A 22,955-nucleotide genomic window follows, 5' to 3' on the forward strand; every position below is an offset into this window, starting at 1 on the left:
GCACATGCTCTGAAAATTATCTCTAGTATCTGTCAAGTATGAGCCGAACCCGTTGGCCATGTCAGAGGCGCTCCGCTTGTAAATAAGTACGGCTGGATGACTTGTCTGGTGTATGGGTAATAAATCGGTGGTCGTGGACAGGAGCCGAGCTCGAGGCCGCAGACTACACGTACCTGCGCGCCAACATCCGAGGGCTTCTATGCGGTCGTTTCCGATGCGATTCTCTTGCTACCTGCGACGGTCGTTCGCTAGGGCACGGGAAGCCACGATCCGTTTGCCTTGAGGCTTTTTTCTTTCTTGTTGAAGGTGTTCCCGTGTTTGCCGGCCGAAGTGGCCGTGCGGTTAAAGGCGCTGCAGTCTGGAACCGCAAGACCGCTACGGTCGCAGGTTCGAATCCTGCCTCGGGCATGGATGTCTGTAATGTCCTTAGGTTAGTTAGGTTCAACTAGTTCTAAGTTCTAGGGGACTAATGACCTCAGCAGTTGAGTCCCATAGTGCTCAGAGCCATTTGAACCATTTGTTCCCGTGTTTGTGATTTTCTGCTGCTTCTCTGAACAAGCGGGTGTGATAGTTCGTCTCTACAGCCAGAACTACCGTGTCAGCGAATTTTACTGCGTGGTCGGTCTTACGCAGCGAGTGCTCTGCCACGGTCGATTTCTCCACCTGCCTCAATCTGCAATGCCGCTTATGTTCTGTGATCCTCGTGTTGACTGATCGTCCATGCATTCCAAATAAACTTTTCTGCATGTGAATGGTATGCGGTATGTACCCGACATTGCAAGTGGGTCCCTTTTTCGCAAACGATGCACATGCGGAAATGTTTATTTGGAATGGAGAAATCGGCCGTGGCATAGAACGCGCCGTATGAGACCAACCACGTAGTAAAATTCGCCGACACTGAAGTTCTGGCTGTAGAGTAGAACTATCACACCCGCTTGTTCAGAGAAGCTATAGAAATATACAAATGGTTCAAATGGCTCTGAGCACTATGAGACTTAACTGCTGAAGTCATCAGTCCCCTAGAACTTAGAACTACTTAAACCTATCTAACCTAAGGACATCACACACATCCATGCCCGAGGCAGGATTCGAACCTGCGACCGTAGCCGTCTCTCGGCTCCAGACTGTAGCGCCTAGAACCGCACGGCCACTCCGGCCGGCAAGAAACCCGCACCGGAAATGACTGCCAAAAATCTGTTAGACATAGGCGCGCCAGGTACATAGAGTCTGCGGCCGCGATCTCGGCTCCAGTTGACCACCAGGAATGGACGATGAAATTTTGACAACAGCCACTCGTGGTGGCGAAGTGTCAGAAAAATCATCAGACAAACGTCGGCCGAAGAACCCGAGACAGAAGCCAACAGGCAGTTTGTCAAGAGGCCACGAAAGCCTTAACAATTTTGTACTTTCCACTGTGTATGTGCCTCGACAATACCGACTGTATACGGGACAAAATTCAGTCATTACGCCTATCCCCATATTGGTACACTATCGCATTACTGTACTTGGCTCAGCGCACGCGCGAAGGCTGCCGCGCTCACCTTGCTGTTGTTGTTGCTGCCGGCGGGTTGGCACGGCTGCTGCTGCTGTTGCTGGGTGACTTCGAGACTGCGGCAGCTGTTGTTGCGGCTGCGCACGGAGCCGGTGGAGGAGAGTGCCAGCATCTCGACGGAGGCGGAGCTGGCCTCCTCGGTGGACTCTGCCCTGGCCGCGCCGCCGCCGCCGCCGCCGCTCGCCGTGCGCAGCTTGCGCAGGATGCGCGCCGGGTTGCGCGACGACGGGCCGGAGTTGGCGGCGCCGCTGCCGGGCGACTCGGCGCCCGCGGGCGTCGCCGGCACCTGCGGCGTGCGGGAGAAGCACCTGAGACTGCTGCTCTACAACCAGCGTACAAGCACGAAGCACTCACCTCGATACAGAACAATAGTGAAAATTAAGCTGAAGGGACTCTCAGGTGTATCATTTTTCACGCCATCGGTTTCATAGAGCGTAAAATTAGGTGCAAGAGCGTTTTCCGATAAAAACATAAGTAGCTAAAATCAGTAGAATTGTCGTGTTTGACCCACGGTGTAAATATTCATAGTCACCAATGTAGTATTAACACAATAGTGTTTGCTACCACACGTGTTAAACAAGGGTAATTTAATAAATAAAATTCTTGTCGGTATGTGACCACATTGACAATGTGTAAAATTCTCCATCGTTTCGGCCACTGTTGCAAACGGCCTTGACAGGGTGTTTTTGCTAACTGTTGAATGAGAGAAACTTCAGTTCAGGCGAAAGAGGCTGTTAATGTAATCTGATATGATATTGAGAACGAGTAGCAGGGGTTGAAACGTTTCATAGGCAGCGATGGCGAGCCACAGAATCTCTGACCAGAGAGCAAGTAGTCAGTCCAGTTGCGAGAGAGTAGTAGCGCGCGAGAGTTCAGTTCAGTTGCGAGTTAGCAGTTGGAGAGTAGTAGCGCATGCGAGATGACGTAGTCTGTGCTAGTAGCGCGCGAGAGACGGTCCGAGTTGTGTGAGGAGTCGGCGGGCGTCGACATGGCACTCTGGTCGAGATTCAGGACGAGGTATATTTTTTAAATAAGGTAATCAAGCAGCATTGCGCTCATCTGATAATGTAATGCATCTTAAGTGTAATTAATTTGTTCAAGAATCGCCCCAATAATAATTTTGTTTTTAAACCAACCATTTTTTAACAAAGAATCCTTTTTTGAAAGAATATTTTTCTTACATGTCCTTAAATAAAAGTTTCCCTTAAATTCAAAAAAATATATATTTGCGATGCATTTCCTCCAAGCTATGGCGAAAAATAAGAGCAGATGCAGTTTTACTGAGGTAAGAATTTGAGTTTAATCAGGGCCTAAAGATCGACATTTCGGTCTATTTGCGTTTTCATTGTCACTGAGATTTCATTTTTTTATTGAATTGACTTACATTTTTGTGGGCAGCTTATACCTGGGTCAGATTGCTAATTTTTATTTAATTGCCATTGTCAATAAATCATTTTTATTTTGCGGGGAGGTTACACTTGGCTCTATGCCTATTCTCATTTAAAAATATTATTATCAAATTCCTTCTTGGGAGGTTACAGGGTGTTAGATGTCTTTCACTGCTGTTTGCTTTATTTGTTGTCATTGGTGGGAACAGGCCATCTTGACTAGTGTTTGCTTACTTGCTTGCCACTGGTGGAAAAAGGCGAATGACAAATGGGTGAAATTGTGATGCAGAACTGTTTATTTGCTGCTTAACGCCAGCTGGGATACAAACGCAGTACTGAGGGAGGCCACAGAGGATGCAGGCACGCACAGTGTTGGTGTGAGTTTTGCTGAGCAGCTGGTGTATGGGTGATAGGAATTCACAATGAATGATCCTGGTAGATACCACAGGTTATGCATTCCTACCTACTGCTGTTAGATGATTTGCTGTGTGTCTTACTGTTTGCTCCCAACACTTGCTGTGCATTCTGCTGCACAGCTCGCACAGCCGATACCAGGACCACACAGTTGATGAACACAGCAGATGGAGCTTTCCAGTTTATGCGTGGTGGGTATTACATGACCTATTGTTGCGACCCAACTGCATGCTGCATGTGTTGCATAACTGGCGGGCTGGGTGCAGGGATTGCAATATATATACTTTACTTCTGGCGAATACAACAGGCAGTGATTCTCAGCTGAGCACCCTGGGTATTCTGCTGTGTGGCCTACTGCTTCATGTGAGCAGCATCCTATGCATATTAATCGTTCTACTATGCAACTCGTGGATTGAGCACCATGACTACACAATGTATACGTTGCTACTGCTGAACATAGTGGACGGTGGTTCCCTTATTCAGCCTCCTAGGTTTTCTGCTGTATGCCCCACTGCTGCCTGCCACACACCTCCTGTGTCAACTGGTTTTCAGCTGCCCAGCTCATGGGCAGGGTGCCAGGGCTACGCCACATGGACTCTGCTACTACTGAATATGGTGGTAAGTGCTTCCCTACCTCAGACTCCTGGGTCTTATGCTATCAACACTGCATAGAACGCGAGCTGTGCCTGCTGTGTGTTTTGCTGCAGCGTTATCTGTGTGAGTGTTGAGACTTTTTGTTTTGAGTCATCAGTATTCTCACTAATTTTATGTGGCCTACCATGAATTCCTCTCATCTGCCATCGTTTTCGTCTCAGAGTACCATTTGCAAGCTATGTCCTCAATTACTTGCTGGAATATAAAGATCTGTCTTCCCCTACAGTTTTTACCTTCTGCTGGTCCCTGTAGTACCGTGGAAGTTATTTCCCAACATCTTAACAGAGTTCCTATCATCCTGTCCCTTCTTCTTGTCAGTGGTTTCTGTATGTTCCTTTCCTCGCCGTTTCTCTAGAGTGTCTTCTCATTCCTTACCTTATCACTCCACCTAATTTTCTACATTCTTCTTTAGCACCACATCTCAGATGCTTCTGTTTTGTTCTGTTCTAGTTTCCTCACAGTCCACGTCTCACTGCCATGTACTGCTGTGCTCCAAACACACATCCTCAGAAATTTATTCCTCAATTAAGGCCTATATTTGATACTGGCAGACTTCTTTTGCCCAGAAATGCCCTTTTTGCCAGTGCTAGTCAGCTTTTCATCTCCTCTTTTCTCCATCTGTGGTGGGTTCTTTTGCTGTATAGATAGCACTGTTCCTTAACTCAATCTACTTCGTGATCACCAAGTTACGATATTAAGTTTCTAGCTGTTCTCATTTCCGCTACTCCTCTTTACTTTCGTCTTTCTGCAATTTACTCTAAAACCATGTTCTGTACTTCTTAGACTGTTCTTTCCAGTCAGCAGATCCCGTAATTCTTCTTCACCTTGACTGAGGCTGGCAATGTCGTCATCGAATCTTAACGTTGATATCCTTTCATCTTTAGTTTTAATCACACTCTTGAATCTTTATTTCCTTCATTGCTTCCTCGATGTGTAGATTGAATAACAGGAGTGAAAGACTGCATCCCTGTCTTACACCATTTTTAGTCCACGCACTTCGCTCTTGGTCTACCACTCGTACTGTTCACTCTCCGTTCCTGTAAATATGTATATTACCCATCTTTCCTGGTCTCAGCGGAGTTTTGAGTCCTCCCTCGGGCATGGGTGTGTGTTTGTTTGGCCTTAGGATAATTTAGGTTAAGTAGTGTGTAAGCTTATGGACTGATGACCTTAGCAGTTAAGTCCCATAAGATTTCACACACATTTGAACATTTTTTGAACCCAACTTTCCCTACAGCTTATTGCTGTTTTTCTCAGAATTTCGAAAATCGAGCATCATTTTACTTTGATGAACACTTTTTCTAGGTCGACAAATCCTACGAAAGTGGTTTGATATTTCTTTGCTCTTGCTTCCGTCATCAAGTTCAATGGCAGAACTGCTTTTCTGGTGCCTGTACCATTGCTAAAGACAAATTGATAGACGTCTAGTCAGTGTATACTTTGCTGTTGGTTAATAAGTCACACAGTGCTTCCATTCCTGTGGCTGCTGAGTGTTCTGGATAGCGCCCTGCTGCTGTGTTCCAGCTGTCTGTTGTGGCCACTGTGTGCCTTGCTGTAAAGCTGGCAGGCTGGGGTCCAGGACTACTCAACGTATAGTTCGCTACTGACGAGTACAGCAGACACTGCGGCCCTACCTGCGCCTGCTGGGTGTTTTGCTGCGCGGCCTGCTGCTGCGCGCCGGCCGCCTGCTGCGCCTGCTGGGTGGTCTGCTGCGCAGCTGGCGAGCTGGGCGCCAGTCCGGCCCAGCAGTCGGCCAGCATCTGGTCCTGCAGCCTGGCCAGCACGTCCCCGGGCGCCAGGTCCACGGGCCTCACGCCTGCCTTGTTGCTCAGCGCCACCTGCGCGCCCCGCTCCACCAGGTCCAGCACGCACTCCCACGGCACTGTCTGCTGTGCTACAGCCAGGTGCAGAGGCGTGTTCCCTTGTCCATCCTGCAAACAACCAGTGCATCTCAGCATAGAATTTCAAACAACTGCCATGTTGTATATAGCTACTTATTTCCCTGCGCTACATACAGGGGATGGATGAAAATACTCGTATATCAATACCAAAAATGCAACCCATTTCCATGCCTAATATGGTGTAAGAAAACGGCTGACATTCAAAATAGATTACAGTTTTCTCAGAATGGATAAATACATGCCATGTATGCTTTTTAAGAGAATCTTATAACATTCTTCCTGCAGAATTGTGTGGCAGGTTGAAATAACAATTATGGTGCTACATAGCGAACATGCACTTTTTTCCCAAAGTAGACTTCAAAGGCTCAATAACATGGAACTGTGGTGGTCGGGGGAGATGCCATAATTCATCCCTGTGGTCACAAAACCAGTACTTGACGAAGTGAGCAGTGTGAACAGGGGTCCCTCATCTTAGAAGACGGCACCACCGTTGGGGAACGAAAATTGTATCACCAGATGGATCTGATCATCCAAAATTCTCTGACAGTAGTTCGACCTTGTGGAGTAACCAGGGACACATGGAACACCACGATATGCATGCCCAGATCATTACCAAATCTCCAGCACATTTCGCTCTTGGGATGTAAAGTCGGCCAGTAGTTGGAAACGGTGTGAAATAACACATATATGATCAAATGATGTTTCTGAATTGCTGTGTAGTCCAAGTTTTATGGCTTCATCACCAATACACAGTCCTGCTACAGGCATATGCGTCACTAATAAATCGTTTCATGCCCTGCATTTCCCTGCTGCTGGAGCTCCCTTCGTGTTGTTTTGGTGCTGACAGGGTTTGTGAGTGCGACATTCAGTTCTGCACTGACATATGTAGCTGTCGTCCTCTTACTTGTCACCACAATCCTATTCAATGACCGAATGTGACGACCACACAATGCAGACTTTCGTCATTTAGCTCCAGCATTCTGCACTCACACCTACAAAGCATACTTTTGTGGTCACAACTAACACTTGCAAAGCATTGAGGGCACTGCACGGGGTGCCATACGTGACCATATATATATATATATATATATATATATATATATATATATATATATGTGTGTGTGTGTGTGTGAGTGTGTGTGTGTGTGTGTGTGTGTGTGGTGTGTATTTGTGTGTTATCACCCATACGTGCCACAAACTCATTAGGAAAAAAAAAGCCTAACGCTTGTACTAGTATGGATGGGAATGAGGAAGAATACATGTAAAATTGAGTATAACTTTGCGAAAGCTTGATACTGGACCAGAATCGACCAAAGTGGGCACATGTTTGACTAATATCCTAGAATTAATAACAGCACTGGGATAAGCCTCCCCTAATAGTCTTAGGATTATAAATGAAGCTGGCAACACTGGAACTCATCCCGACTAAGCTAAACTCATACATTAGCTGATGTATCTGAACACCCAATAGTCGACATTAATACGGTCTGTGTCCATCCTTCGCATTTGCCACGGCTTGAACCTTGCTGGAGTCACTTTCAGTTATTGTCTGAATGTCTGTGAGGGAGTGGCAGCCCTTCTTCCTCGAGAGCCGAAAGCGGAGTAGGTAGTGTTGTTAAATGCTGGAATGTGGAGTGAAGTCAACGTTCTGACTTACCCCAAAGTTGTTCCAGTGGGTTCAGGAGGGGACTTTGGGCAGGCCAGTCCATTTCAAGAATGTTGCTATCCTCGAATCATCTCCTCACAGATGTTGCTTTATAATGTGGCATATTGCCATTATAGAACAAACTGTGATAATCTCTGAACTGTTCCTTACGCATTTAACGTTTTCTCAAGTGCAATAAAGGGACCAGACCATAACTACAAAAATGCCTCCGCAACATAACAGCACTAGCTTCATATTTATTGTTTGCTCTATGCATGCTGGCAGGTAACGTTCTGCGGGCGTTCCGTCGAACATGGCATTCAGTTCTTTTTTAACACCCTATGCTGAGCCATTGTACTAGCTGGATTGCTGGTAATTCTTCAGGGTGATTCCTTCATTGATGTCGTGCGATTTTTGTCAACCACGCCCCCTGTCCGTCAGTACATTAATTATGATTGGCCTTGGTTTAGCTTTTGGTCATTTCTTCGTGTTTCAACTTTACAGTAACATCACCAACACAGGACTTCTGCAGCTTCGGAAGGGATGAAATGTACCGCATGTTGTGTTTTATTTTTATTTTTTTATTGAGGTTGCATCCAATGACTAGTCAACGTTGGAAGTCACTGAGCTCTCCTGACCCACCAATTCAGCTGTTATTGCTTCTCTATTGACAACAGTATACTCCCCAACTCCTGTTATACTGCCGAATCCGCCTCTCATACTCTTCCTCTGACACTTTTCATGACGTAGTGTACATCACCTGGAAACTAAAAAAATGTGTTTCTGATGTGGGACTGCCCTCAGGGAGCAAGAGTGGCTGAGGTGACAGATGAACGTTATCGAACAGAGTGGATGTTGGTATTAATTTGGTAGCTGGGCTAATTTGTTACACTGCCATTGTAATTTAGGTCGCTGAACCCTACAGAACCTTTCCATAGGATCTGTACGCCATGAAAATTACTTCTCCATGCCTTCTCTGAGAAATCGGTCAAGTCCATGTATGAGAACATACAAACACCAGCATATACGATTGGAATTAGACGGGAACAGGAAGAAAGTGGAAAAGAAAAAACGACAGAATTTATTAACTTAAATTGAAGCTTTTCTAATTCTGTAAATATTATGAAGTTTATTTCGGTTACGTTAGTGCTACAAAGAGAACAGCTTATTTTGAGCTACTGTACTCAACATCGTTCTCCCTTTGTTTCCAACTAGTTGCGAGGCTTTGGAAAAATGACAGATCACGTTATATTCTTTCTAACGTTGTAGCAATTCAGTATATACCTTTTGTATTCATTTCGCACCTGTCGGCTACCAGTTTCCATTTTTGTACGAGAAAATGTTCCGTTCGGTGCACGTAGAAGTTTTTTCTCCAGCTCTACTGCGACAGGACAATGCCCAGCGGAAATTGTTAACATTAAACTTTTTGCTGACAGGCGCTATTCTGGATGCAACGGTGCGAGTCGCGTGGGCAGACAAAGCGGCCGGCAGACCCAGGTCGCTCGCTCTGCCACCAGCGTCACAATGGCGGCGCGAATGTTGCTGTTAACCGTCCTATTACAGCCAAGAGCCGCTGCGCTTTTGCAAGAAACTTCGAGAATACATTGTTCCAGTAATTTCCACTCAAGCCTCTCCACTATTTCGAGTAGGTGGTGGCCGCTGTTCAAATAAGTTGGTTTGCACAATTCATAGCCAAGTTCCCTAGCGGAAATCTTAATTATATTGTTTTCGAGAATTTATTAGACTGAGAAGTGACATAATTAAAGCACTTCTTGACAAAACCGCTGTGATATGTAATAAACTTCCCCATGATTCAAGATCGCTTGGATACATTTTTACGAAAAGACCAGTTGTGACGACATTTTCTAAGCGACTGAAGCTACTGGACACTTGTTCCACTTCTTCATTTGGTTGGAATACTCTTCTTTCAGTGTCTCTACAGTCTGATTAAGCAAAAAACCACTTAAATCGTAGAAAGGAACTTTAGTTAAAATAGCGAGAAACACTACTAAAGGAAACAACATCTAATGATAAAATTTTGTTAGAGACATTTGTTCCCTTAGATAGGACTTGCTTCTTAAATTTACTAAAAAAAAAGAAAAAAAAAGAAAAACAGAGTAGTGGTATACATTCAGTCCCTCTTCAGTTTAGACATTAGATGCGTTAGTTCACTGTATGTGTAAACATCTTCCACTTTATAGTTTCAAAGAACTGTAGAACTACCACACTGTCGTTAATTTGTTGTGGAGTTACGGAACATAGGTACATTGCGCTAGCGGTCGATGAGTTTCTTGAGATCTATAGCCCCTCTGTTGCTGTCAGCAAGCATACTGCAGGCGTAGCTCGCTCTGTTGGTACCTGAGGCCTCAGAACTCATATCTCAAAACTTCGTGTACACTTTCGTGTCGATGCCTAGTAAACGAAACTCGTGCTTACGAAATGTTCTAAAATATGTATGAAGAATTCCTAGAAACAGAAGTTGAGAAAATCGTTTGTAAAGAAGAGATGTCTGTCAAAGCGAAGTACCGCCCTTTGTGCGACAAGGTAGTATTTAAGGACCGTTGCTGCTGTTGTGGACTACAATACGAAGAAGGGTTTGTTGCAGCTGTCGCCGCTACTCTATCCTGTGTAAGCTTTTCATTTATGCCTGACTACTGCATCCATTTGAACCTGCTAACTGTGTTCAAACCTTACTCTCCCTCTACAGTTTTCACCCCTCAGACTTCGCTCCATTACCAAAGTTATGATTACTTCATGCTCTCGAAGTGCGCTACAAACCAACCATTTATTTCAGTCAAGTTGCCCCTTGATTTTTTTTACCCAATTAGGTTCAGTTCCTCATTATTTATTCGTACTATCCAGTATTCTTCTGTAGCACCACACTTTAAAATGTTCTATTCTCTTCTTGTCATAACTATTATAAACAATTCAACCTGATATGCCATTTGCGTAGGAGACACAACTCTCCTGTCGCCACAGAGAATGAAATAGATGTTCCACGTACTTATTAGTCAGACGTTGTATTGCTCATGGGCGTAACGGATGAGAGGGCGTTGGTAAAGACGCTTGGCGTCAATGCGTTTGATGGCTGCCATCTCTTAGTTGTCCTAAGCATGGGATACTTTCGCTTCCTAAATATTAATGCTCTACGTTTTCAAGTGGTGATGTGTCAAGAGTGTGGTGTAAGTTCCCTCCGATCTCGTGAATATCGCCGCTCTCATAGTCAATTTACAGTGCAAAACAACGTGTGGATGACAATGGTCACTATCTACAACTACATCTGAACTCTGCAAGTCACCTTACGGTAAACTGCAGAACTTACTTAGTGCACCATTGTAACTTCTCTTTTCCTGTTTGTGAGAATTATTCGAGGGAAGAACGGTTATTGGTAAGCCTCCTCGTGACACTGAATCTCCCTAATTTTACATTTGTGACCTTTTTGCGAGAAACGTGAAGAATATATTGGTTTATTCTTCTGAAACGTACGATCTCGGAGCTTCAACGCTAAATTTCTCCGTGATATTAGACCAAGCGAAGTACCGCCCTTTGTTCGTCATAGTAGTGTGATTTGTAGTGTCAGTTACTGCAGCTGAATGATCATGCCTGAAACGCTTTCTTTCTTACTAAATGAACCATTGAGGAAAAGCAATGTTCCTCTTTGATTGTCTGATTGTCTTTTTACTTCCTCTATCAGCCCTAGCTGGTAAGCAACCCAAATCGAGAAGCAAGTATCTGTGGATGCAAATTTCATGGGTGGACTATACATCCAGAGGATTCTTTTAATGAACCTACTAGGCGCTATAGTCTGGAACCACGCGACCACTACGGTCGCAGGTTCGAATCCCGCCTCGGGCATGGATGTGTGTGATGTCCTTAGGTTAGTTAGGTTTAAGTACTTCTAAGTTATTGGGGACTGATGACCTTAGAAGTTAAGTCCCATAGTGCTCAGAGCCATTTTAACCATTTTTTAATGAACTTAAGTCTAGCTTCTATCTTTCCTACAGTTACTTTTGTGTGGTCGTTACACTTTAAATCGATCCGTGTGCTAACTCTTAGATGATGACATTTATATGCAGTGCATTACATTTATGTACGTTGAGAGTCAACTTACAATACCTGCCAGGTTGGCAGAGAACAGGGAAGAACATTGGTAGCCTGCTTTATCAAGGCATCAATCATGGGCGACTGCAGAAATTTATCCAAAATGGAATACGACTCTTAGAGTTTCACTTTTGGTACAACTGATTAGCTGAGTTTGAGAATGTATCGTGCCTCAAGATATACATTTGGCACTACCTACACGAATCTCATTGTATTTTAAGCGTTTTATTGTTATCCAGTTAATAAGGCAGATTTCTGGTGTAGCTTAAAGGTAAGCGTATTTCATTAGTATGTCCAAAGCACACATTTCATATTATTAATATGAAACTGATGTGGGAAACATTCGAAAACAACCATCAAATTGGTCAGTAGAACAAACTCTTTTCTGCCTGGAAATCAATCAAAACGGCCGTCGTCCACCTGGTTTCACAAGTTTTTGTGTAGACATGGTAACTGAACTACAGATCACGTAATTATCTCTAGCTGGATGTCACGGAGGGTTGCAGCCCGTGTAGTTTAACAACCACATAATTTGAGAAGTCCAAACACTTTATCGACTTCGATATTTCATCAGTTTTGCCTCTCATATACTTCAGAAATTTGTATTTTTTCTATCTTTTGGTTCGCTGATGAAGAGTAGGTGAATACACCTACAGTGTATCATGATCGTGTTCTTCATAGGCTACTCTACTACAATCGCTCTGCCATGTAAAACTGAATGAAGTGTCAGTGAGCTTCGTCGGGTCAAACGCAAACTTAATATGGAGATAGAGATGGGCCCCTGTGAAGGGGCTTTTCTTGTGGGAACCGGAGAATGATGTCGGACAGATGTTTATCGAGTATAGTTCTAGCTGTTACAATTGTCCCGTTCAGTAGCTCATTAATGGCTGTACAAGGCAGCGGCAGGGAAAAGACGGGTAATCTGTTTAAGCAATGTTAAATAAAAACGTTGCAGGTGTTGCAAACCCTTAATAAAGAAACTACCGGTTTCGTAATTTAAATTAACTGGAGCAAATCTGAATAAAAAAAAGGAAGAGACAGTAAACAATATTACGTAAAGCCATATCACAGTGATGAAAAGTGTCCCCACGGCTGAATACTTAGATAATCGCGGTCAAACCTCTTTTACAGTCCGCTGTCCGACCCCAAACCTTTCTTTTACACTGTAAGTGTGCACCAAGATCACTCCTACCCTACATGTTTTTTTTTTATACTATGCATTCACCACTGTACATATACAGCCCGCTGCCACCATTATATGGGTGATACCTGGTAAGGGACAGACGTTCGAAGCTGTGCGAAATTTTTGTTTAGTTAATTTGACAGAAGTATTTTTTGACGGGTCACTGTGATCCTGGAGCAAACAGTGTGTAACTGTGTATGTGAATATGCCAAGTAGTAATGACATTTTACTAACGTAAGATGCCATACGGGAAGCGTTACTAGAACAACTAAACTGTGAATAGGACGTAAGTGACTTTCGTGATGGAAGCGATTCCGAAGCGGATGCTCCTGCAACAGTTATGGGCAATGGCGAAACTGATCAGTGTGTCGAATCTTCAGATAGCGACGAAGAAAATACAGTAGAACCCGGTATGAATGGCCATTGCTGGAACACGGCTGCCCATAATGGAAGAGGCCTTCCAATTCCTGATAACACTGTAGTCCATATTCCCAGAGTGTGTAAATAATGAACTAATGTATTTAGGAATAACTGAGAACACTTAAAAATATTTGTGTAATATGTGTATTTCATTAAATGAATAGCACCTTCATCTAATTAAACTACAAATATAGTCTAGTTTCGGATCAGTTTTAAGTGTCATCATTGAAAAGCTTCCATCACAGTTTTTACTTAGTCTCCAATTTTCGACGCGTTAATACCAATATCGATCGAAAACGTTAATGACAGAGGTGAAATAAAATGAGTTTAGTCTGTGAGAGTCCAATTTCACCATTTTTTCGGCAGTTTCTCCAGCAAATAATTGAGGGTCACTATGACCATAGTGTAAAGTTCTTGCGGTAATTTCAGAGGCATACACTACCAGGGTTAAAATTTGGGAACATTAAAAAAAAGCGATAGTCATGGATTAAAACGCAGCAATGGAAGCAGAAAGTATGAACAAATGAGACGAGAGAGCTGATTATGGTGGGAAGGGAGATACGTTTCGGAACTGAACATACAAAAATAAATATGTTAATATAGATAGAGAAGTGTACTGAGTAACTCATAGACTTAGGGATAAAAGCCTAGAATCTATTGTGGACCGTTTACAAACATAAAATTTAGAGTTAAAATAATCTTAAAAATTTATACAACTAAAAAAGTTTAAGAAATAAGTTTTAGAAATTATCAACAAGGAGAGAAGCCCTAGAAAATGCACTACCGAAGAAAGTGGTGTGGGAAGTGGAGGGGGGGGGGGGACAATGAACCAGCTTATTCACTTCAGTAATCAAAGTCAACCAAAATGGCTTTATGCCTTAATTCAGTTTGAAAATAACTGTTTGGTTTGAAGATCTCCAGCTCTTCCAAGATATCAAGATTTGCACCTGACGATGTAATTTAAATTACAAAACTGGACCTACCTTTAATAAAGGGTTGACAACGACTGTAGTGGTCTTTATTCAACAAACAAAATTTCGCCTGTGGACACCCTTCCAATAATTAATACATTTCAGCAATGTGCTGATAAGAGTCACATCCTCCAAGACTGCAAAACAACGCCGAAATCGCCGCCACAAGAAAACGGTGATATTTCCTGCGAAGAACCTGGCGACCAAGCTGTGTAGTATTTACTACGGCCACTGCGTTACCCGTTGCACGCGGCTGGGCAGAGTCAGAGACAATCTTGTCTGTAAACATGTGAGAAGTTTGAAATTAATAAAAAAAATGTACCACAGATTTAAGGATGGGGACAGGGCGCATCTGGACGCCCATGCCACCAGCCAAGCTATTACCTTAACTTATTTAGCTTGTGGGGAGATGGTGATTCGAATCACCATCATCCCGAATAAAAGTCCAGTACATCACTACTGTGCCACCTCGTTCGGTCGCAGAAGCAGGTACATTCACTGACGATGCGCGCAAGATGCAATAAGCGGTCGTAAAAGTAAGACCTTCCCTCTGAAGCTCGTGTGTTCCATTCCCGGTGCAGATGAAGAGCGTCACTAGCTTTAGCTCCATTCTCCACCGTTATCTCCCACACCCCATGCTCGACGGGAGGAGAGGTTATTATCTCCAGCGTGAAAGAGCTCGGCCGGCAGTAGGTGCCTCATAAATTCGGCAGCCGCACGCGAGCTCTCTGGGTCCACCCCAACCCATTCTTCCACTCCTCCCTCCCACTCCCCCCCTCTTTCTTTGTCACCGACTCGCCACGAAGCTGACCGACGGAGCCACGAGATCGTCCCCGCCACCCTGACAGTGATATATAACTGGCGCCCCAGAGCGCTCTCCGAGTGGCGCCATAAATCTCGGCGGTAATTAGAAAAGAAAATCCCGTTCGCTAGTGGTGTAATTACGAAATATTAAAGCCTTTAGGAAATAAAAAAAGGGATATTTTGGTGGGGAACAGAAATGGGGAAGCATCAGAGGTACGGCAGGCAGTGTTTTCTCAGCCAGCCACGTGACGAGAATGAATAGCGATGCATTGATTGGTGGAGAAGGTTCCCCACCGAGGGCGCATTCGATGCTGCCACTACCTCCTTCCTCTGCGCCCTGGGGCAGCCGCGATAACAGCGTCGCGCCGCGCTGGGCGCGCGCTAAGTGTTCCGTGGGAAGGCAGCGCCCGCTGCAAATGGGGGCGCCTCGACACGTTACGGTTTACCCGCAGGCGTGATAAATAACAGGAGGGAATAAGCGAGCACGTGGAAAGGTTGGGAAGAAAGAGACGAATGGATAAAGAAGCCCAGAGCGTTCTGGGTGCTGCCATGCACTATCTCAGGACGACCAAGTCATGATCTGTCAGCAACTATCGCTGCTGCTCTCTCCGAGGCTACAATAGCACGTTTGAGGCTATTTAAAATCTCGCTTTGAATAAAAGAGCGCTATGAATTTAGAATAGAGACAGACAAATGGTTTTAAGGTAACAGAATGTCATTTTTAGGGTTCCCTACCTTAATCGGTAAAAACGGATCTTTTATAGGATCACTTTGTCGTCCATCCATCTGTCTGTCTGTCCGTCCGACTGTTCAAAACCCTTTTTCTCAGGAACGGGCAGGCGTCTCAAGATGAAATGCATGCCACATACTAAGATCTACGGTCTCTTGGCGGTGTAAAACACTTCAGCTTCTAAGTCAATGCGGCCAGAAAATACGGCTATATATGTCACATATTTTGATACTCGCAAAATCACTCATTAAAAGCTGTAGGGTAATGCTCGCTGACCAAAAATCATGAAGTTCTGCAAAAAGCATGGTTTCGCAGTACAACCAAAGGGAAAAAACAGAAAATTCTTAATTCGTATATCAGACGAAAAAAATTTTTGGCATTTGTCTTCTGACTGTCTGCCTGTAGGTCTGCCTGTTAAGACCCCTTTTTCTCAGGAACGCGGAGACTTATGAAGTTGATATTTATTTCACGTAATACACTCCGGGAAATTGAAATAAGAACACCGTGAATTCATTGTCCCAGGAAGGGGAAACTTTATTGACACATTCCTGGGGTCAGATACATCACATGATCACACTGACAGAACCACAGGCACATAGACACAGGCAACAGAGCATGCACAATGTCGGCACTAGTACAGTGTATATCCACCTTTCGCAGCAATGCAGGCTGCTATTCTCCCATGGAGACGATCGTAGAGATGCTGGATGTAGTCCTGTGGAACGGCTTGCCATGCCATTTCCACCTGGCGCCTCAGTTGGACCAGCGTTCGTGCTGGACGTGCAGACCGCGTGAGACGACGCTTCATCCAGTCCCAAACATGCTCAATAGGGGACAGATCCGGAGATCTTGCTGGCCAGGGTAGTTGACTTACACCTTCTAGATCACGTTGGGTGGCACGGGATACATGCGGACGTGCATTGTCCTGTTGGAACAGCAAGTTCCCTTGCTGGTCTAGCAATGGTAGAACGATGGGTTCGATGACGGTTTGGATGTACCGTGCACTATTCAGTGTCCCCTCAACGATCACCATTGGTGTACGGCCAGTGTAGGAGATCGCTCCCCACACCATGATGCAGGGTGTTGGCCCTGTGTGCCTCGGTCGTATGCAGTCCTGATTGTGGCGCTCACCTGCACGGCGCCAAACACGCATACGACCATCATTGGCACCAAGGCAGAAGCGACTCTCATCGCTGAAGACGACACGTCTCCATTCGTCCCTCCATTCATGCCTGTCGCGACACCACTGGAGGCGGGCTGCACGATGTTGGGGCGTGAGCGGAAGACGGCCTAACGGTGTGCGGGACCGTAGCCCAGCTTCATGGAGACGGTTGCGAATGGTCCTCGCCGATACCCCAGGAGCAACAGTGTCCCTAATTTGCTGGGAAGTGGCGGTGCGGTCCCCTACGGCACTGCGTAGGATCCTACGGTCTTGGCGTGCATCCGTGCGTCGCTGCGGTCCGGTCCCAGGTCGACGGGCCCGTGCAACTTCCGCCGACCACTGGCGACAACATCGATGCACTGTGGAGACCTCACGCCCCACGTGTTGAGCAATTCGGCGGTACGTCCACCCGGCCTCCCGCATGCCCACTATACGCCCTCGCTCAAAGTCCGTCAACTGCACATACGGTTCACGTCCACGCTGTCGCGGCATGCTACCAGTGTTAAAGACTGCGATGGAGCTCCGTATGCCACGGCAAACTGGCTGACACTGACGGCGGCGGTGCACAAATGCTGCGCAGCTAGCGCCATTCGACGGCCAACACCGCGGGTCCTGGTGTGTCCGCTGTGCCGTGCGTGTGATCATTGCTTGTACAGCCCTCTCGCAGTGTCCGGAGCAAGTATGGTGGGTCTGACACACCGGTGTCAATGTGTTCTTTTTTCCATTTCCAGGAGTGTATATAGTACCTTTGCGGTGTAGTAAATGTAAGCTTGTAAGTCAATGAACTTAAAAGACACGGTCATTTATGTATCACATGTATTGACACTCGCAGAGTCGATCATCAAAACCTATAGGCTACTTCCTTTGACCTAAAGTCATGAAATTTGTCAGATAGTGCCAATTGTTAATTTGTAATTATATCTTGCGAAAAACTATCTGTGATTTGTTATCCTACTAACTGTCTGTCTGTTAAGATCCCTTTTTCTTAGGAACCGATAGATGCATCAAATTGAAATGTACATCACATCCCTTGGCAGTGTATAAACATAAGCTTCTAAGTGAGGGCAGTAAAAAGATACGGCCATTAATGCTACATATTTTGACGCTCGTAAACTCATCTAAACCGATAGGGTACTTCTGGTTGACCTAGAATCACGAAATTCGACAAGAAGGAAGCTTTCACGGTACAGCTAAAGGAAAAAATACGAAAGGTGTTAATTTATAACTACATCATATGACAAAAATATATTTTCGTCATTGTAGAAAGTCTTGGAATTCCCGAGGCGGATGTCTTGGCATTATCGATCTCGACAACAGGCAAAGCTCGTCGAGATTCATCATTCCCGGGATCTATACATGCCATTAAGTTTTCACGGAACTCTCGATGCGCGAGTCCTGCTTGCACTTATCCGCATTTCTTAACTTATCGATCTTTCGAATATTCTGACAGTGCCTTCGGTCTTCTCCTATTTTGTGTTAACCTTTCCATATCTACGTAACTGCTACCAACATATTCTACAATCTGTACTGCGTAGTCAGATCTTTGTCTGTCCCTAGTATTTTCCATCATCTACTGTTTCCAGCGTCTAGTTAGTTATTCATGGATGCCTTATCAGATGATCCAATAATCTGATCCTTGTTGGTAAAGTGTTAGCTGTACACTTACCCTTTGGGGAAAATTTATCTCTTATGGCTTTAAAAGTACGAGTAACTGGTTTACTTGATACTGAAGTTCCGCGACATTTTCTCTGTGTATGATGGATGATAATGAAAGCATCATAAAGTGGGCTTACCTTAAGTACGCCGACGGAACATAGAGGTAATTGTGCGACATAAACGAAAGTTCATAGGTGTCTTTCTACTTCTATAAGATGACGTCCATTCAGATTTCCACCAGTCGCATAAGAGCGGCGCTATAGGGCCACTACGAGGATGCAAATCTGGTTTGCTTTAAATACACGGTGTAACGCTCTTGAGAGTTAATTATCTTTGAGATTGGACATGGTGAGTTGATGTTAGTCAAGAACGCCTTTAATACGACAAAGTCGCCATTATCAACAGCTCACTGCATTTCAGTGAGGTCGTGTAATAGGGCTGCGAGAAGCTGGATGTCCCTTCCCCGATATTGCAGAGAGACTTAGCAGCAATGTAGCCACCGTAAATGATTGCTGGCAGCGGTGGGTACGGGAATGACCGGTCGCAAGAAGATGGCCACGTGGCGCTACCGAGGGGGAAGACCATTGTGTGCGGTGTATGGCTCTAGCGCATCGTTCTGTATCTGTAGCAGCAATTTAAGCAGAAATTAGCATTACTGTGGCACAAAGAATTGCTACAAATCGGTTGGTTTAAGGATATTTGCGACCCAGGCGCCCTGTAGCGTGTATTCCATAGACCCCAAACCACCGCCATTTGCGACTTCAGTGCTGTCAAGCAAGAGCTCACTGGAGGGCAGAGTAGTGGTCTGTTTCGTTTTCTGATGAACGCTGGTCCTTCCTCGATGCCTGTGGTCGCCGTGTGTTAGTTAGTTACGGTTTTCGGTGCAATTTCGTATGACAGCAGGAACGCTCTCTTGACTATTCCACACATGCTAACTGCAAATTTGTACATCTGGTGACTCGACCTGATGTGGTGCCATTCATGAACAGCATTACAGGGGATGTTTTCCTACATGATAACGCTTGCCCACACATCGATGTTGTAACACAACAAGGTCTACCGAGTGTGGTCTTCTCGATCACCAGATCTGCCTCGGGCCGAGCACACATAGGACATCATCGGACCAAAACTCCAGCGTCACCCACAACCAGCATTAACTGTCCCTGTAGTGATCGATGAAGTGCAACAGGCATGGAACTACATCACACGAACTCACATCCTGCACCTGCACAACATAATGTATGCACGTCTGCGTGCTTACATTCAACATTCTAGCGATTACACCGGTTATTAATGTGCCAGCATTTCACTTTTGCATTGACTTATCTCGTATTTACATTAATCTGTGATCTTGAAATGTTAATCACTTAAATATGTTACCTAGACGAATGTATTCCCAAAATTTCGTTACACTACATCAATTACTGTTCGGTACTGTGATTTTTTTCCATCAGTGAAAGTCTTGATGGGGTCGATCCGTAGGGCTTCACCCATTCCGTTTCTTGTTCCGTCCAAATAATTCCCTGTATGAACACTCATCGCAGTTACCTTCCCCACTGAGATATGCACTTAACACTCAATAGCAGCTCGGATGAAGGCAATGAATGGTCTACTGCTGTCACTGAAAATGAAATGTCGGCGTTGCTTGTGGCTAGACTGACCTGGAAGTTGACTGCGGCGCCGTACTTGAGCAGCAGGTAGACGAGCGTCGCGTTGCCCTTGACGACAGCCAGGAAGAGCGCCGGCAGCGTGTACAGGTAGTGTTTGGTGTAGTGATGCGCGAGACCCACGACCTGAAACACCAGCGCGTATCGAAGTAGTCCGCCAGTATGGGATACAAAAATAATGAGTTAGGCTGCATGTGCCAACTGTGTTCACAGTGTAAAATGACACGATATCTGTGTAACGAGAGATGCAGTATGTAAATGAATTTGTCACATTACCTCATGCTGTAACCGTCTGGCTTCATGATAGTGGACAAAATAGACTGACTGATAATAAATCACGGAAATTGGGGAGGGGGGGGGGGAGGGGGAAGCATAGTAGGAAAGGGAGGACTGATCTGCGAGATATTAACTACTCTGCTATGAGCCAGAGATCTACGAGAGGATTTCAGAAAGTAAGTTACATATTATGACTGGACAAGTAATGTAATTGAATACTGCACACAGATGCATGACACTATTTTTCGAGTCACGAAATCTCTGTAAACAACGTTCTACCAATCGTTACATTTGTCGACGATAGAAAGCAGCTTCTTGGTCACGGAGCCATTCGACAACCTACTTGCGAACGTCCTCATAATCGGAAAGTCTACATTATTGTGAATCAGTTCCTCGACGGCCTGCACACTGTCGTCTGTTGTCAATGTCGGTGGTATTCCTTCCACACAGCATCACTCAAGTCTGTACGCCCTTGATCAAACAGCTGGCACCATTTCGCTCCCCCTTGACGTGACACTGAATTTGGTTTATATCCCGCCAGAATGTCACGCTGAATCTGTAGGCATTTTAGACTTCGCGACCACAAGAACTGTACACTCCCTGGTACTTCCGGTTTGGAGTGCTTTCCGGTTGTGACATAGTGCCCGCAGTGTAAGGCATCTATTACCCAATTCGCAGCAGAACTGTGTCTGCAAGAAACCCAGAAAGTGTACTCACTTCTGACAATTCGCCACTTTTTTTGCGTAGTGGTCTCAGTGAGGGATGCCCTGTGTAGCTTCTTGCAGCCCTCTCGTCTTTTGAATTTTACTACTCTGTCCAGTGTATTCCGAGAGAGTCTGGGCTTGAGACAAAGATGGTGATTCACATGACACTTATGAAGCATGGCGGGTGAACCGATCGTCTGTTGTCAGACAAACCTTGTATCAGTACCAAATTCCAAGTTCTCCACCCGTTGCGTAGGGGTAATGTCTTTGACCAGCAATCGAAACGTCCTGGCTTCGAACTTAGCCATGTCTTAAATTTCAAGTAAAAATCATCAGCAATGGCAGCCGAAGGCTTCCGGCACAAGAAGTTGTCATCGATCTGCCAGCGGCCTTGTCAAAGAGAGTGGACGAACGGACAGAGGTTAAGGGCACTCTTCCGCCCTTGGGGCGGCAAACTGCCCCTAAAAGGCGGATGAATCAGGAATGATCAACAGTAGGAGGATGCAGAAGGCAATGGAAACCACTGCATTAAAGACACATAAGGCGTATGCACAAGACCTGTGGCGTGTAAATGAAAAAGTTTTATGATGATCTCCCCGTTGTCGAAAGATTCCGGATTAGTCTCCATTCATATCTCCAGAAGGGGACTGCGAATGGGGAGCTGACGATAAGTAACAGGTGGAATAACCAACGAAACAGTAACACTCTACGAGACGGTGCGTGGAATGTCAGAAGTATGAACGTAGTAGAGAAGCTGGAAAATCTGGAAAGACCAATACAAAGGCTGAATCTAGATATCATGAGGTCAGTCAAGTGAAACGGGAAGAGGATAAGGATTTCTGATGAGACGAGTATAGATTAATATCAGCAGCAATAGAAAACAGTATAACGGGAGTAGTATTGGCTATGAATAGGAAGGTAGTGCACTGCAAGTGGTTACTAAGTACTGTTTCGTCATTGATGTTACATTATACAGCGGTATATGAGACTGTATTCCATGCGATGGACATTAATGCACTATCGCAACGTACTGCCTGTATGGTCGAGTATCGACCTACAGTACAAGAAGATCGCGCACGAGGTCGCTCCCTGGACTTTAATCGGAATGATACGGCATGGGTCGATTTAGGTCAAGAGGTAAAGCCCAAATATCGCTGTCTGTATGCTCTAGCAAGTGCAAAGGGAGATTAGAATGAAATGGAATGTTCTTCACCTTCTCGTGAGTTCTTTTTAAGATAGAATTTCTGTTGCATTTTTAGACTGTTTCTTACATAATTTAACACATTGGGATTAATGAACGAAAGGAAAATTTGTATTTGTTCAGTCATTGTTATCTGAAAAATAATCTCATAAAATTTTAGATAGTCCTGAAAAATCTTGCAGGAGAAACACATTTGTTATTCAGTGGAAACTATGTTACAGATTTCGATATATATGAGATACAGTTCATTTCTGTGAAAAAGCTCAATGGCTTTCACCTTTGTCTGTTATGTAGATGTTAATTATTGTTTTACGCCATGCACAAGGTAACTTCATGAAATAGTGTATCACTTTGTGTAATACTTGTCATTTACTTGAAAGTGAAGTAGACTTGGGAAACTCTGGCGTGTATTATTGTTCTCCTTTTGAGTGGTTCAGAAGAAAGCAACTGTTCCACGACAGTCGTCAGAAAACCAATGGAGATGTGCTGCGGGTTATTGCTATGTATCAATATCCCACTAGTAAAG

General features: G+C 44.8%; 1 protein-coding gene across 1 annotated transcript in view; it reads right to left on the bottom strand.

The window, feature by feature from the left end:
* Positions 1 to 22,955, bottom strand: part of LOC126235364 (uncharacterized) — a gene marked incomplete at its 3' end in the record, with an annotated part of 1,261,863 nt that overhangs the window by 766,234 nt on the left and 472,674 nt on the right. Inside the window, exons 13-15 of the mRNA XM_049944087.1 lie at positions 20,243 to 20,374; positions 5,643 to 5,939; positions 1,542 to 1,874 (exon numbers count right to left, since the gene is read on the bottom strand). Of these exons, the coding sequence (XP_049800044.1) occupies positions 1,542 to 1,874; positions 5,643 to 5,939; positions 20,243 to 20,374 (762 nt within the window). The remainder of the gene's footprint in view (positions 1 to 1,541; positions 1,875 to 5,642; positions 5,940 to 20,242; positions 20,375 to 22,955) is intronic.

Source organism: Schistocerca nitens, chromosome 2 (assembly GCF_023898315.1).
Source record: "Schistocerca nitens isolate TAMUIC-IGC-003100 chromosome 2, iqSchNite1.1, whole genome shotgun sequence".
NCBI classification, from domain to species: domain Eukaryota; kingdom Metazoa; phylum Arthropoda; class Insecta; order Orthoptera; family Acrididae; genus Schistocerca; species Schistocerca nitens.